Source organism: Eschrichtius robustus, chromosome 16, assembly GCF_028021215.1.
Source record: "Eschrichtius robustus isolate mEscRob2 chromosome 16, mEscRob2.pri, whole genome shotgun sequence".
Lineage (NCBI taxonomy): Eukaryota > Metazoa > Chordata > Mammalia > Artiodactyla > Eschrichtiidae > Eschrichtius > Eschrichtius robustus.
In genome coordinates, this window is record NC_090839.1 from 45,390,648 (window position 1) to 45,407,385 (window position 16,738).

At 59.6% G+C, this 16,738-nt stretch overlaps 1 protein-coding gene across 1 annotated transcript in view; it reads right to left on the reverse strand.

Moving 5' to 3' along the window:
- PYGB (glycogen phosphorylase B) overlaps positions 1-16,738 on the reverse strand; it is a 59,547-nt gene that overhangs the window by 1,950 nt on the left and 40,859 nt on the right. Inside the window, exons 6-19 of the mRNA XM_068523801.1 lie at positions 16,073-16,184; positions 15,698-15,780; positions 14,727-14,870; positions 14,113-14,205; positions 13,016-13,162; positions 12,177-12,340; positions 11,368-11,482; positions 10,340-10,441; positions 9,604-9,751; positions 6,263-6,321; positions 4,365-4,506; positions 2,588-2,795; positions 1,892-2,026; positions 614-680 (exon numbers count right to left, since the gene is read on the reverse strand). Of these exons, the coding sequence (XP_068379902.1) occupies positions 614-680; positions 1,892-2,026; positions 2,588-2,795; positions 4,365-4,506; positions 6,263-6,321; positions 9,604-9,751; positions 10,340-10,441; positions 11,368-11,482; positions 12,177-12,340; positions 13,016-13,162; positions 14,113-14,205; positions 14,727-14,870; positions 15,698-15,780; positions 16,073-16,184 (1,719 nt within the window). The remainder of the gene's footprint in view (positions 1-613; positions 681-1,891; positions 2,027-2,587; positions 2,796-4,364; positions 4,507-6,262; positions 6,322-9,603; positions 9,752-10,339; positions 10,442-11,367; positions 11,483-12,176; positions 12,341-13,015; positions 13,163-14,112; positions 14,206-14,726; positions 14,871-15,697; positions 15,781-16,072; positions 16,185-16,738) is intronic.

Below are 16,738 nucleotides of genomic sequence, written 5' to 3' on the forward strand. Positions count from 1 at the left end.
CTGCTGCCATCCTTGGCTGGGTGCACAGGGTGGAACACCCTCCTTTACCTCCCCAGGTTCAGGAGCTGAATCTTCCCAGGAGACCCCGCTGGACATGCACGGTCTCTGTGGGCCACGCCAAGGCAGGGACACAGGGCCGCGGACTGGGGAGCTGGCTCCCGCAGCCCCACCTTAGAAACTCCGCTCCTTAGAGCTACAAGTCCTTGTTCTACTTGTTGTCAGATCTGTCACTTTTACAAGGAATTGTTCATCATCTCATTTTAAGCACATAAAGGTCTTCACTGCTCACAAGGCCCATCCCTCACCTCAGGCTCTCCTGATCACACCCACATGGGCCGTCAGACCGCAGGCTAGGGTGTGCAGAGCCTCCAGAAGGAAACTCCTGCCCTGCTCACCGGCGCTCTGTGGCAGCTGCCCAGAGGCTGCAGGGGAAGGTGCGCTGGTGTGGACAGCAGCCTGGGCAGAGGGCTAGCCGAGTCAGTCCCTGAGCAGGAAATGAGGAAGCCCAACCTGCTCTGGGCCACTAGATGAACTGTGACCTCCTGGGAGTGGCCTGAGACAGCAGGACACAGTCACGCCCTGCTGCTTTCCTGCCAGGGCCCAAGGACCTTACCCGGTACAGCTGGTCCACCCGGGCCTGGCACTCCACGTATGCCTCATAATCCGCAAACACCTTGAACCTGAAATGGGAGACAGGAAGCTGGGCTGGATGGGTGACAAGTGGGAGGTCAGGAAACGGGCCTGGCTGGCTGCATCCTCATGCTCTGCAGGACAGGGGTGGCCACGGGGACTACTCTGTGAGCAACACTTCTGTCCTGGGGACGCTATTCTAGAAAAACCTGATTTTAACCCAGTGTTCTTTAAAGAACCCGTGCACATGGGTTAGAGCTGCACAGGCTGAGGCCTCCCGCCAATTTCACCTCCAGGGGAAGGGCACAGGGTGAGCACAGGCTCCATCACCATCTGTTCTCAGGTCTCACGGGCTGAGAACTGGTGGTGCAGGATTTATGGACACAGAAACACGTTTTGTTTACGATTGAGTCAGAAGCACAATTCATAAAACCCTGTAAAGTCTCTCCTTGATCACAGACCTCAGCAGGGCCAAGCTCCCAGCCCCGGGCGTGTGTGGAGTTAACGATCGGGTTTGACAGAAGCCAGCTGACAGCATTTGTCAAAAAGTGACAGACTAAACCAAAGGAACTGAAAGTGGAATAGAGGTGACAGCATTCATCAAAAAGTGACAGACTAAACCAAAGGAACTGAAAGTGGAATAGAGGTGACAGCATTCATCAAAAAGTGACAGACTAAACCAAAGGAACTGAAAGTGGAATAGAGGTCGATTCTCAGCCTTTGACAGACTCAGCTTTTACCACCTGGGTGGAGAAGAGGCCTGTCGTCAGAGGAGGAGGCACTGCCGACCTATAACAAGTGCTGTGCAAGGCTGTGCCCCGGGGCGGGTCGGGGGAGCAGAACCCTGTGTCAACGGCCTCATCGTAAAACACCAACCACGTGGTAACTCATGGCCTCACAAGCTCATTCCACCTGAACCACTCCTGGGCTCCCCGTTAAACCCAGGCTCCCTGTGCCCCAAGGAAGTCGCCTCCAACCCGCCCAGGTGACGCTTGTCACTCCCGTCCAGGAGGTCAGTTGGTGCCGGGGGCCTGGGGCTGGACCTGGCAGCTGGCAATCCTGCCACCAGGCCCCCAGGCTTGCTGAGCACCGTCAGAAGCCCCACAAACCCCGGGCCCTGGGTGCGGCCGAGCCTCTGGCCGTGGGCTGAGGTGGGGGTGAGCCTCACCGAGGCCCAGGCTTGGCCCCAAACAATGTGCAGTTTTCAGCCCACCAGGGGGACCCTTTGACCCATTGGGGAGGGACAAGGGGCCTGCCCCACCTGTCATGGTTCAGCAGCATGTCGACGACACCCCTGAAACAGTCGGGCTCCCTGGGGGAGAAGAAGCCGCTGCTGATCTGGTCCACGGCCTGCCGCAGCTCGGGCAGACAGTCATAGTACTCCCGGGCGTTGTACCTGCGGGGAGATGGCAGCCTCATGGGCAGGTGCTGAGGCCGTTTGTGCCCTGGGCCCAGGACAGCCAGGTGGGGTTGGCAGCCGCAGGCACTGGGAGGTGGACGTGGGCCGTGAGCACATCAATTCCACCTCCTCCTTTTACTGTTACAGACACGTGATTGCTAGAGGACATACAAGTCACGTGCATGGCTCTGTCGCTGTCCTCCTCCAGAGGATGCTCAAGCAGCCCCGCCCCCGCCCCCAGTGCCAGGATGTTGCAGAAGAAAATGACATGTGAAACCAAGTTGGGGAGACACCCTGCAGCCATTAGGGAGTCTGGGGAGAGGGAGGCGTGTGGCAGACGTGGGACAGGGCCAAAAGGGCCAGCGCTCACAGGCTGACAAGGTTCTGACTGTTTGGGTTCAGCAGCTGGTGCCTGAGGCTTCAACAACTCCCCTGAAGAATTTTAGGCAACTAGGCAATTTCAGTTGCACAGAATTAGGCTGGGCTGGGACCCCTCAAGGTATCCAAGGGTGTGAAAAACAAGTAGAGGAGATCTGAGGTCTTGAGAGGGACACACACCCTCTCCGGTCCAGGGCTTCCACGTCCTCCACCCGCAAGCCAAAGATGAAGAGGTTCTCCGCCCCAGCTTCCTCAGCCATCTCCACGTTGGCTCCGTCCATGGTGCCAATGGTGAGGGCCCCATTGAGCATGAACTTCATGTTGCCTGTGCCCGAGGCCTCGGTGCCCGCGGTGGAGATCTGCTGTGACAAGTCGGCGGCGGGGATCACTGCAAGGGGGCAAGAGCAAGACCCGTCAGCCATGAACCACTCAACACGAGAGCAATGGGAACAGCACAGAAACACCACGCACTGCCCGCACCACCTATACGGCTCCCTTTTTTGACCCAGGGCAGCCTGAGGCAGAGGATCCACAGTGGAGACGCCTGAGAAGCCCTGCAGGTGGCAAAGGACCTTTGTTCTGGAAGCTTCCGCAGACGAGGGCCAAACCAAAGCCTGGTGGTGTCATCATTCCCTTGTATCCTGACATCACTGCTGTCTTATTCGATCAGCCCCGCAGGCTCCTTAAATGGCTTAAAGAGGAATCCGACTCACAGCACCAGAGGACTGGGGACAGCGGGGGGACAATCTTCTTGTGGCCACATGCACCGAAGTCACTCTGTGCCGTTTACAGACTGGCATAGCGGCCAAGACACGACCCCATCCACGGCCCTGCAGCTTCTCCCAAGTGTGGGTTCCCTGCGTGAGTTTCTCCATGTGGCAGCAGAAACGCAGCCTCCGTCCTGCCTGCCTTGGCATCCCTGCCCCCACGTCCTCAGCTCGTCCTCAGAGCTGATGCTGCTTCCCTAACCCAGCTGAAGGGCACTCGGGGTCAGCCAAGACCAGAGCCCAGCCCCTTCTTCAAGGTCAGGTCCAGGTGCCAGGATAGAGACACAGGCACCCCCGGCCCCTCAGGCAGAGGGACATGGGCAGACGGGATGGTGGACACGTTACGGCAGCCAGTCCAAGAGCTGGGGGAGGGTGCGGGGCCCAACCCCAGGCTGGCTGTCCCCAAGGTCAGTTCTAAGGAAGCGCAGGAACTGGCCTGGGAGTGCCAGGCGGCGGCCGTAAGTTGCTTTAGAAGCTCAGTGAAACACTAACCCCAACCCAGCCCCCGAGCCACACATGGTCCATGGCAGTGGCGGGACCACAGGGATGGTCCTGATGACCCGGCCGCAGTGGAGGAGGAGGGAGTGCGTGAGCCTGCCCTTCACTCAACGGCTGGAGGGCAGCGCACAGTCTCATGGATCAGAGGGGCTGCTACTCGGGCCACAATTCCAGGCTCAGGTTTCCCAGCACTTCCTGCCAGGTCTCCGGAAGTGGCCGGCTTAGAAAGGCCTGTCCAGCTCAGGACAGCTATGCTCCGAGGCACATTTGGCCACAGGCCCTTCTCCAGATGGCAACACATACCCAGTACCCCCGAAGTGGAGCGGCCCCAGGCTAGACCCTCCCAGAGCAGGTGCAGGACGCAAGGCCAGAGTGAACAGGTGGGGACGAGCAGAAGCATCCTCTGGGGGACGGCGAGGGCCAGCAAGAGGGAGCCCCGGGGCAGAAAGGCCAAGCTGAGGGGCAGAGGAGCGAGGGGGGGGGAGCAGTGGGAAGTTCAGAGAGCAAGGATGTGTGAGGCCAAGGATGACCCACAAACGTGGTGGCAGCAGGGCTCCCCCAGAGCCAGACCGGGGGTGGGGGGGGGGCCCTCTGGCTGGGCAGCCTGGTGTTGGGGCCGTTAATCTGTTTGAAAGCAAGACAGGCCCTGACCAGAGAGGACCACTGGCTGCGCCCAGGGAGGGCAGGCTCACCTTTCTCGGCCAAGGACACTCTGTAGTTCTCCAGGAAGATCACTTTGAGCCTGTCGCCCACAACCGGATCGTGGTTGACAACGTCGCCGATGGACGTGACCAGCTTGATGATCATCTTGGCCATGTGGTAGCCGGGCGCTGCCTGGAAAGGGGGAGGGGTGCTCAGCAGACACCCTGTGCTCAGGTGCAGGGCAGGGTCGCCGGAGCCTGGGCTGGACACGCCCAGCCTGGACACACCCAGCCGAGTGGCTCTGCCAGCAGGGGGCGGGGGGCTGAGGCCATGGCATCCCTGTGTGTCCTGCCCTCAACCTGGCAGACGGACCCACGGGGCACGGCGCCCCACCCGCTTCGTTTCCAACCGAGCACCTCTCATGACGGCACCTCACCCACGTGCACAAATCTGTCAGCCTCAAGCTTGGTTTTCTGATTCTAGTTGGTTTTTTCAGAAATGGAGAGAGAGAGGGAACAAGGACCTCTGAGAACTGACTACCCACTTATAGGAAACGCAGGGAGCCAAGGAAGGTACTGGGAGATACCAGAGGGACATGGTTTGGGGAAGACACACAACATGACTTCTGTAACAAATTGCAGGGGGGAAAAAAGAGGGGGACATGGAGGAAAACTTATAGATGAAGAGATTTAAGAGACACAGCCGCCCGTCGCCATGTGAGAACCTTGCTGGGTCCTGATTCAAACAAGCTCAAGATATTTGTAGCTGTCACAAGACAGCTGCGTGTGGCCCTGGCTGGATATTTAATGATGTGGAGGAATTCTTGTCAAGTGTTTTAGGTGTCATGGTGGCGCTGTGTGGTTTTGCAGGAAAACATCACTGTGAAGACAACTGATTAAGTTCTTAGGGTTGAAGTGTTATAATGTCTGTAATCTACTATGAAATGGTTCAGCAAAAGTCTGGGGGACAGGTTTGTGGATGTTCTACAGTTCTTTTTTTCTCTTTTTAAAAATGTTAATTTTAAAAAAATTAACATTTTTTAACTTTTTGAAAGTCCACATCTCTAAGAAATGCATATGGCAATACTGACAAAACAGCACGCTGGGGTGGGGCGGTGGTGGGATGAATTGGGAGATTGGAATTGACATATATACACTAATATGTATAAAATAGACAAGTTAAAAAAAGAAAAGAAAAGAAAAACCCCAGCATGCTGTCCGGAGTCTGCTTTAGAAACATCAGGAGTCGGTGGGCCGGGGGACGGTGGCAGAGATAGAACAAGACGGGCCTGCCCGTGAGGTGCCTCCACCTTCATATGTGCTCAAGTAAGAGGCGAGGACAGTCCTGGGCCCACCTGCAGCCCCCGTGAAGCAGCTGTGCCCAGGCTTCTGGGAAAAGTGGCAGAGGGTGGGGACGCAGGCCCTAGAGTGAGTGTGGAGCCCAATGACGGGACCCACTGATGCCTGCCGGCGATACCCTGGGACTCTGAGATCCCATGTCCAAGAGCACAGGTAAATAAAATGAATAAGGCCAGGCTGAGCCGAGGGCAGGCGCACATCTGGCTGACGGAAGCAGCCAGCGACTCACGTCTGCTCGGCACACAAGTGCAGGGGAGGCGTGGAAAGCCGGCAGTTACACAGAGAAATGGTGCTGCCCCACGAGAGGCAGGGGCCAGTAAGCCCAGTAGAGACTGGCCCTTGGGGCTGGGGACCCCACTCCCCTGGGCCGGGCAGACAGGGGCCCCATCCAGCTCCCTCCTGTGGCTGAGCTGATGGAGCCTGACCTGGCCCAGAGGCACACCTGGGGCCAGGACCTCTGGGCTCTGCGTGCAGGTTGGCGCCCGGCCACCCGCAGCATCCAGCCCCGACGCAGAGGCACTGCTGAAAAGCATGGTGGTTTGTGCATCCCCAACCAACGCCAAGCAGGAGCAAAGAAGACGTCACCTCACCTTGCCCCCGATCATGACAGTCCTGGGCACAAAGGCCTGGGCTGGGTCCTTCTTTATTCCTGCAGGACAAACAAAAGAGAGCCACGTGAAGCCCCTGGAGCCAGACATGCCTGAGCCCTGGGACAGGCCTCAGTGACAGCGTCCTCAGAGGCCAGCCCGACACGGGTGCTGCACTGCCAGGAGCTCCCGCTTACAGAATTCTACACTTGGTCCAGGTTGGTTTGGAAGGCCAGCCAGGAGCAGACTCTTCCAGAAGGCTCAGTGGAAAAGCTGTGCCTTTGCGTCCAAAACAGCCCAACACAGGAGCTTCTTTGGGTCTGGTCACCAGGACTGAAGGCCCTTGCATGTGATGGGTACTCAAAAATGGGGTGACCTTGGAATGGTGATGATTCACCGTCAGCCTGCGAGGGATGTCAGTGAGACCCCAAGCCCCCTCCGTCACTGGGACAGAGGGTAAGAAGCCCCCCAGACCTTTTCTGCACAGGAGCAGACAGCTCACCTCCAGCCCCAGCCGAATGAGGTGTCCTCACCAGGCCACCGGTTTCCAGATTTCAGCTGGGGGTTGGGGGCAGGGAGTGTCTACAGAAGTGACAGGCTGCCCTAGATGGCATTCACCAGAGTCAGGAATCGGCCGCAAGATTTACAGGAGCCACTAAAGGGTCACGGCTGATCTTTAACCTCTGACTTCAGGTTCTAGTAGGAACGTGACCGTCCCTTAGTTCTGAATCTTCCCGCTTCCAGATTGTGGACAGAGTAACAAGGAGAACAGGAAAAAAAAAAAGCCAAAAACCCACAAACTGTATTTTTACTAAAACTAGTAAAGAAGAAAAATACGCTGACTCCAGATCATTGAGCAAGTCCTGCCGGGTCATGGGATGGGTGCGAGACAGGGCTGTGAAGTCAGGGTCTCAGGAACCCCAGCCTCCTGGGGGCTGTGAGCGGGGGAAGGGGAGGCAGGAAAGAGCCCCAGGGGGCCGGGCGGGCAGACCCTGTCGGCACCCCTCCTACAGGGAAACCTCGGAAAGGGGGTCTGGACATCCTCGTGGACAGAGGCCCACAGGGCCATGACGCCTCCTGAGCCAGCCTGGACTTGGAGCCCCAGAGAGGTGTCACAAGCTGGGGAGGCCTGCGGCTGCCTTGAGCTCACGAGGCCCAGCCAGAGTCCTGACGCAGCTCCTCAGACACAAGCGACCAACCCGAACACACAGCTTTGCCACAGACGAGGGAAGTGGAAGCAGCCTCCCTGTGAGTCCCCAACCTGTGAGGACTGTCAACACAGACAGGAAACCATAGCGCCGAAACGCAAGACCCCGGGAGAAAGCAGAACACAGGCGACAAGGCAGAACCGCCCCACAGAGTGCAGCCCGATCACAGAAGCCAGGAGGGAGGGGAGACGCGCAGAAAACACAGTAGACACACACAGCGTGGAAGCGGGACCAGCAGACAACATGGAACAGAAAAGGAGGGAGAGCTACCAACAGGCAAAAAGAAGGTGGTGGAAGAAACCAACCACACACCTCACTGGAGCCGCAGGAGAAGAAAGCCAAACACATGTTTTAATGTATTTCAAGGAAACTTCCTAGAAATGATACAAGATATCAACCACCATCCTCAGAGTGCCCGAGCATCAGGAAAATTGACCCACAACAGCCGGCACCCAAGACACAGCCGAGTAGAATGAGCACGGGCCAAGAGAGCAGCTCACTCCGGACCCACCCTCCAGATGGTGCCGCTCAAGGAAAGAATGGGAGACTGAGAACATCGCTTCCGCGGAACCACCCTTCCTGCAAAAGGCCACAGACTGCTGTGGACGTGGAAGACCTCGGGGCACAGGAGCTGGGCAGAAGGGCGACCGGACGGCCCTGTAAGAGGACTGGGCGTCTCATCGCAGACTGAAACCCAGGTCAGATCGAGGCGAGGATGGCAGAGCAGCACCACGTTGTGCGCTGCATACACGCAGGTGGACGAGCGGGCGGGTGACACGTGCCCTGACGGCCCCATCGGAATGCCGCGGGTGCCCCGGGCGCTCACAAGCCGAGCAGAAGCAGCACCCTGGGCAGCAGGAAGGCACCGGCCACAAGAGGTGATGGGAGGAAGGGCAGGCCACCCAGCGACTGGCCCTGCTGCTCACAGGCAGGGGACTCGGGGACACCGCCGGGGAAACGACAAAGAAAATGCAGAAAAATCACAACTGCAGAAGAAAACCACGGCAAAGAGCACGAAACGAAGTCTCCGTGAACTGCCGTTTCTGGCCCGGGAGGCACCCCCTTCAGCCACACACACAGGAGGGCCCTCACCTGGGCCTTTTCTGAGGGTCGGGTCAGAACCACTCAACCCAAACTAGCATCCGTCCTGTCACTTCACTGTCTCACGAGCGAGCGGATCCCTCAAGACAGAGTCTCCCTCACTGGCAACTGGAGACCTCATGTCCTCGAGGGGAGCGCTGCGTCTTGGAAAGTATTTGGTTCCTTCATTTTCAAAATTAGTATTTGCTTTACTACATTACAAGATTTTAAGAACCAAGTTTTGGGCTTCCCTGGTGGCGCAGTGGTTAAGAATCCACCTGCCAATGCAGGGGACACTGGTTTGAGCCCTGGTCCGGGAAGATCCCACATGCCGCGGAGCAACTAAGCCCGTGCACCACAACTACTGAGCTCACGTGCCACAACTAACTGAAGCCGGTACACCTAGAGCCCGTGCTCCGCAACAAGAGAAGCCACCACAATGAGAAGCCCGCACACCGCAACGAAGAGTAGCCCCCGCTCGCTGCAACTAGAGAAAGCCCGTGCACAGCAACGAAGACCCAACGTGGCCAAAAATAAATAAATTAAAAAAAAAAAAAAAAGAACCAAATTTTTCCTTGAGGCTTTATTATCTTATTTATAGAAGTAGCAAATGTTCATAGTTACTTTTAGGTGGGTCTTTGATTCACATGTGCTTCAAAATCAAATGCCACTTAAATAGTTTAAGGTGTATAGATGTAACATACTATTTCATCTTCTATGAGTATACTTCAAATGCCTCACCTGCTAAGTATAATCTCTCCAAATAACTTGAGAGGAGTCTAATAACGATAATAACTAAGTATGAAAGAAATGTTACACCAGACCTAAAACCCAGCCTCCAAGTACCCCCAAGCCTCCACTCTGGAGGAGGTGCAGCCCCTGGGCCTCAAGCTCCCCAACCTCTGAGTTCACGTCTCACTCCTTGTAGCTGCTCTGCTCTGAACACAGAAAACCAGAAGGTGCCACTCAAAATGAATGTGCAATGTCCTCCCCAGTGGCCATGTGAGAAAAAGGCCTGGTCGGAGGGTGGGTGGGGCGCAGGGGCGGAGCACTCACGGTTGTACAGGGTGACCACGTGCAGGCAGTTGAGCAGCTGCCGCTTGTACTCGTGGATCCTCTTCACGTGCACGTCGAACATGGACGAGGGGTTGACCTTCACCCCGTACTCCTTCTCCAGGAAGGCAGAGAACTTCGCCTTGTTTTCCTGGGAGAACAGAGGTAAGGATGGGGGGATGTTCACAGGGCCGAGCCCCCAGGGCTGGTGTCAGAGATGCAGCAGGGAGGGGATGCCCAGGACGCGCTGCCACCCCAGGGAAGACACAGAGGGACACAGAAGGTCACCGGAGCCTGGTGGGCAGAAGGGGGAAGCGTGATCCTGAAAGTGGATCCGCATGAGAGCACGGAGATAAACAGGAAAGTAGACATGCAAACCCAGGAAGAGGAGCAAAGGATGAGAAAAGCAGAAAAAGGAGACGAGGAGACCTGGGGCGGGGGCGAGACTCCAAAACGAAGACTATTTCTGGGCCCCCGAGGCCAGGCTGTTGGCACAGTGAAGGGTCAGTCTCGGTCTTCAAAGGCCGCCCAGTGGGCCAGGCCGCCTGGCGGTGAGGTGGCCACAGGGAGGCCCAGGTGTGTGGACAGCATGTCAAGTGCAGACGCGAGACCTGCATCGATTCCCACTGCTTCCCTCCAGACGAGCTCTCCTCCGGACCTGGGGCGGCGGTGCGCTCAGGGGTCAGCGGGGCCCCCTCTGCAAGGCTGAGTGGGGGGATGGGCCCCTCACCGGGCCTACCTGCTTGACCTGGGCCACGTCCCTGATGAGTGCCTCGTCACTGACCAGCTGCAGCAGTTTCTTCAGTTGGCTCAGGTCCGTCAGGAAACCCTCCCCGATTCTCTGCCGAGCCATAAGGGAGACGCGGTTTCCGCACCTCTTCTCCCCCCCTCAGCCCCAGGCCCGCTCCTCTCCCGCGACAGCCCCTCCCAGGAAACACCGCACACCCGGCGCCAGTCAAGTCCCGACCACTGAAACGTGCCCTCAAATGCACGCGCCTCCCCCGGCTCCCCACAGGCCTGAAACCTGGGGGCCTGCCTCCGCCCACCCCCAAGGCCCATACCCGCCAGAACCGCGAATGGACAGAGGCCTTCTGGCCGCTCCCGCCCGGCCTGGGCACCCCACCCTGCCCCCGACGCTGCAGCACAGCGCTGTTTCCAAACGAACCCCAGCTTCAGTCTCCCTGTTTCTAATTTAGGACCGAGAGGAAAACTCCTGGCCTCCAGACACCTGGGCCGTCTCCGTGGCCTCGCCCTGCACCGAGGCCGCACCAGCCAGGCTGCGGGTGGTCACGTCCCTGCAGCGCTGCTCCCGGGCCCTCCCAGTAACTGGGCAGGCAGACCTCGGCTCTGCCGTCCCTTTCCAGAGAAGCCTCCTTGACACACAGCCCGCCCCCCAGCACCCCCCCCCCCCGCATCCCCATGTCCAGCATGCGGCCTGGCCCCTGAGTAACTTGTCTCCTTCCTCGCTGAGCGCGTGAGCACGGGAACAAGTCAACAACGACCGCGTCCCTGGCTCACAAACCTCTTCAGGGGCAGCTGGGCCTGAAGCCTAGGACTTCCCCTCTGAACTCCTGCACAGGCCGCCAGGGCTGCTGACCGACCGCCCGGCCCCCCACACCCGGGGCGACAGTGGGTCCCCACCGCCCGCACCGTCCAGGAGCCATCGCTGTCCACACACAGAGGAGCGGGTCGCCGCCCACACGGCCCCAGGCAGCTGCCGCTCTGCCTGCCCACAGCTCCGGGTGGGCTCAGAGGCGCCGGCCTCACCTCCACGATGGTGTCCGCCAGCCCCGGGTTACACAGGAGCAGCCACCGTCGGGGCGTGATGCCATTCGTCTTATTCTGGAACTTCTCTGGCTCCAGCTCGTAAAAGTCCTTAAAGCTAAAAACACAGACAACGGGCAAGTGTCACAAGCGCTGTTTCAAACACGGTGAGCGAGAGGCACAAGGCCCTCTGAAGGGAGCCCCTGGGCGATCCAGAGCCCAGCCTTTCTGTTCCATCCCCCAAGGAGCCCAACTCCACGCCAGCATGTGGCTGGAGCCTGGCCACCTCCCAGTCGTCGTGACAGTGGAGAGTGGACGGACAGTGGGGATTAAACAGTACATCACACAAAGCCTCAGGCCAGCACCGAGGACACGGAAGCCGCCACACGGACAGACCCGTCCAGGACTGCCGGGCGCTCACACGAGGCGCTCCACAGGTCTGGGGCGAGGATGGAAAGGAGGAATTCCAAGACCACATCCCACAAAGAGGGGGCAGAAGCAGGGAATCTGACCTAAGAATTCCTCCTTCCTCTCGGGGACGAGCCCCCAGCCCGTCACACCCTAACCTCCACCCTGGCGGGGCCCAGGACTCTCGTCCCCAGGCGGGGCGCCGAGGCCCACAGCCAGCGGCACGCGCTCCAGAAGGAGAGCCTCTGCCTGGACAGACCGAGCACGCAGACAACGGGAAGGGCTCCTGGTGACAAGAGGGCTCGGCTCCCCAGCATCGTGCACCGAGTCAGGGCCTCACCCTCCCACCGCCGCGCTCTGGCAGTTCGCTCGCCCTGGCGCAGGCAAGCGCAGGCCCCACTCACACTGACTGCTTCACGATCTCCGAGTGGATCCTCGCCACGCCGTTGACAGCGTGGGACCCGATGACACAGAGGTGGGCCATGTTGATCCGCTTGCAGTCCCCTTCCTCGATCACGGACATCCTCCGCAGGCGGCCCACATCCCCGGGGAACAGGGCGGCCACGTGCTGCCGAGACAGAGCAGTGAGCAGGAGGGCGGGGGGCTGCTTTCCCCAAGAAAGGCCCAGGGCGGCTGCAGCCCAGCCTGACTGGGCCCCGGGCGAAGGTCTGCCTCGGCCTGGGGGCAGCGGGCCCGGCCCATGGGCTCGGAGGGGCTGAGGAGGCGCCGTGTGCTGTACAGGAAGAGATGGGGATGCTGCCCGCTGGCCCAGGCAGGGTGTAACCGCAGTCTACCAGTGAGAATAGCTACTCTTTCACCGAAAGATTAAAAAAAGGAACTATAATCACACCTGAATTCTAAGCTCCCCTGTGGTGGACCACTATCCTTTCTGTGGGTGACAGAGGAAAGACAAAGGTGATTTGTTTCCAAATCACCCAAACGCTGCAGTGATGTCTCAGGACAAAGGCCTCTGGCATTCCAGGAACAGACACTCACATCTAAACCTGCTCAGAAATGAGAAGACTCCCCACCACGCAGCAGGGGTCCAAGCGAGGGGACCAGCCAACAGCTCTGCCAAGTGACAGCCCCAGACCCCAAAGTCCTCTTCTTGAACGGCTATTCCCTTCAAGAAGTAAAGCACCTGTCCCGGGCCAGACGATCTGACGTGGAGGGCAGAGGAGGGCCCGTCAGAGCAGGGCAGCCCTCTCCCCTGCCCGCATCACCATAGGAAGGGCGTGCTCACATCCAGGTGCCTCTGGTTGATGGCGTAGACGATCTCCAGGTGCCGTGGCAGCAGCTTCTCAAACATGGACACAGGCCAGCGCTCCAAGGCCTCGGGCAGCACCGTGTGGTTGGTGTATGCACAGGTCTTCCTTGTGATTTCCCAGGCCTACAACATTCCAGAACACCCCAATGTTTTATTCAGAAAAAAGCAGCTCGTGGCCAGATGCCAAGGTGAGGGGAACGTGTAGGGTCAGAGGCAGGTGTTCAGATGCCACCAGGGAAGGCCCCGCACGTTTCTGCTCTCCGGGGCCCAGAACTTCCTAAACCCACAGTGAGCCCTGCGCCCTTCACTGTCCTGACGCGCCCCACGTGCACCTCACATCCTGACCCAGAGCACACGCAGAAATGAGCACCTTACCTGCTACCTGGGAACCACCGCAGGTGGTTTTCCTCTGTAAACCAGACAGAGCTCCAGGCAGCTTTGCTTTATTTCCACCAAACTGACTTCACACCCACAGTCCAGAGAAAACTGGTAAAGTGTGTGGCCCTGCCCTCCGCTGGCCAGGGGTGAACAGGGTCTGCCCAGCCCCACCCAGAAGTGCAGCCCCAAACCAGAAAGGGGCTCTGGTGCTAAAAAATGGGGTAAAAATGGTTTTATATGTTGATTTAAGTAAATGAGATCAACAAAACCCCACTAAAGAATCTAGGACCAAAATAAGTGAAGCAGGGAGAACAAGCCTATAAATGTGTAAACGAAGTATTTCTTTAAACTGAACACTTCTGGGTTTTTCGCCACAATTCTAAGATGAAAAATTATAGGTGAGAAGCTCTCAGAAGTGTCGGAATCCTTTTCTTGTCTTCCAGAAAACCACCCTTCTCTGGCCTTTAAACGGCGGCTCCCACTCACTGTGTCCTGCCCTTGGGAGAAACCCCAGACCCGCTCCTGGAACGTCCTTCTCCCCATAGCCCCGTCTTCCCAGGGACAACTTCCTTCTGTTGTCCCGAGGCCACCAGAGAGGCCTCCCTCTGCGTCCCAGGACCAGCTGTCGGGAGAGGCGGGGAGGTCACCCCGTGCCCCGGTGCTCGGGGACACTGCGCTCGGGCGCTCGGGCTCACCTTGTCCCAGTCCACCTTCTCCACGTCCACCAGGATCCGCATGAGCTCAGGGATGGCCAAGGCCGGGTGGGTGTCATTCAGCTGGATGGCCACCTGTGTTTACACGGGGTGACCCCTTCAGTCCCTTGCCTGCGTGTGCAGAACTGGGGTCCTCGGCTGCCTGCCCCGAGGAGCCTGGCCATAGGGCTGGCAGCAGGAAGCGGACGGCACTGCACGGGCTCCGGGCCCAGCATGGAAAGCCGCGGAGGAGCAGGGAGCAGGTCAGGGTGGAGGACCCGCAGGCCAGCCCCGCAGCACGCATCCAGAGCCCTCCCCGCCTTGGAACGCTGCTCCTGCCTGACGGACACTGGCCGGTTGTGTTCAGATTACTGAACTGAGCCTGCAAACTGGCCGCTTGGCCCGACGGAGCCTTTCACAGCGTTCCCTGCTGCCTCGACGCCTCCTGAGGCCCAGGGCAGCCCTGGTCGAGGAGGAAGGCGGCCTGGTTCCCAGGGCACGAGGAGGCCCAGGTTGGGGAGTGGCTTCCCGCCCCGCCCCCACTGCAGCTGGAAAGAGGAGGCCCAGTCCGGGAACAGCCCGTCTCCGGCACAGCGCTCACCCCTCTACACACGCACCTTGTCTGGGAACGTCTCGAAGGAGGTCCTTACGGGGTCGCGGCAGCCGAACTTGGACGACTTGAAGCGCCGGATGATGTCTTGGAGGGTGGCGGCCACCACGAAGTATTCCTGCTTCAACCGCAGCTCCTTCCCCTCAAAGAACTGAGGACACGCCCGACTCAGGCCCCGCTGCATGGGCCCTTGGGGCCCCCGAACCCAGGACAGGGCCCAGGCTGGGGTGCGGCCCAGGGGTGAGATGCCTCGATCCCCGGTGCTGGGGCCGAGGCCCGGAAAGCAACCTCCCGGGTGCCTCACGTTCCAGGAGACCTCACGCCTGAAGCATGAGGCTCTGCTCGGAATCTCGGGGGGTGCTAGGGGAGGGCATTTTCTTATGAGCCTTTCAGCACAGGGCCCTTTGCACATATTTCCCTGATAAATTAAGAGAAACACACAACCCACAAAGATGGGCAACTCCTAAGGGCTCGTTTGGTGGCAGTGGATCATGTGGCTGAGGCCCCCGCCACACAAGTGGGGACACCCGCTAAGAGCGTTCCAAGCCATGACCATGTGGCGTCTCAAGGCGTCCCTGCAGAATAGGGACTGCTGGCCCCACGCGACAACGCGCCACCCAACTCTTGGGGAGCTGGCACCAGGTTCTGAAGAGCAGAAACGGCTGGACGTGAGGTCTGAGGGCTCCGCGGCCCTGCACTCGGCGGTCGTGTGTTTATGGGGAGGAGCGTAGGTGTGAGGCCAGGAACCTCCTAAGAGCTCCCCTGGGCGGAGGGCAAAGGAGGGGCTACCAGCACACAGGTGCTCCTGGACCCCGTCAGGGATGCCGTGTCCGCCCTCACTCTGAGGACGTCACTCTCGTGGCCTCACCTGACAAGCCTGAGGCCAGCACAGGGGCCCTTCTGGAGCCCAGCCCTGCAAGGGTGCTTCCTACACTGGAGGAACGGCGCGGACGAGGACCCCCCGCAGCAGCTACTCACGTTGTCGTTGGGATACAGGACTCTGGAGATGTTCTCGGCCAGGTTCCGGTCCAGGACCGCCTCGATGTAGCCGCCCACGTTGACTGAGGGCAGAGAGCGGAGTCAGGACCCGCGTGCCCGCCGAGGCTCCCACGTGCCCTGATCGGTCTGAGGGCAGCGTCCCCGAGCAGAAGGCGCCCCGCAGCTGCTGCGCCGACCGGCCCACACGCCGCCCCAGGCCCCTGGCTCTTTCCGGAGGGCGCGGGGTCCCTGGGAAGTCCAGGGCTCACAGGGAACCCGCCCTCAGCCCTCCCGCAGTGGGGAGCCTCGTGGGCCGTGGGTGCAGACGGGGTCGGTCTGGGATCAGCCACCGGATGGGGACAGGAGGGGACGCACAGTCATGGAGCTTGAAGTCGTTGGGCGCCTTGGCGGACCACAGTCTCATGGTGTTGACGGTGTCGTTCTTGTAGCCCGGCACCGGGGTGTCGTACGGCATGGCCAGCACCACCTGCCGAGGGAAGACACGGTTCCCAGGCCTAGGCCACCTCCCCCCACGGGCTGGGGCAGCTCGGCCTCGCAGGAAGCGGCCCACCGGCCCGCCCTCCTCCGGCTTCGCTCCTTCCTCCTCAAACACACCCAACCTGCCCCGTGTCCCTCGCACCTGCAGCCCTGGCTCGCACACGTCCTGAGCCGGGAGCACCCGAGGCCGCCTCCGGTGGGCCCTGACCACACGCCAGGCCTTCTCTAGCTTTACCTTCGACACCGGCGTCGACTGTCACCTGGCTCCTCGGTAGCCCCTCCTCCCGTGTCCTCGGCCTCCCCCTCCACGCCTGCCCTCTTCTCACTCAACTCTGCGTGGGCGATTTCGGGACTCACCTAACCTCTCCCCACAGACAGCTGCTATTTCAGACCATCTCCCACGTCTGCGGCGAGGCTCCTCCTGTTGCCTTGACCTCGAACTTCAGCAAAACCAAAGCAGCCTGCACACCCCCTCCCGACAGAAAACACTGGACCTGCCCCCCACCCCCGTCCCAATCCCCATCTGTCCAGAAGCACCAGCTC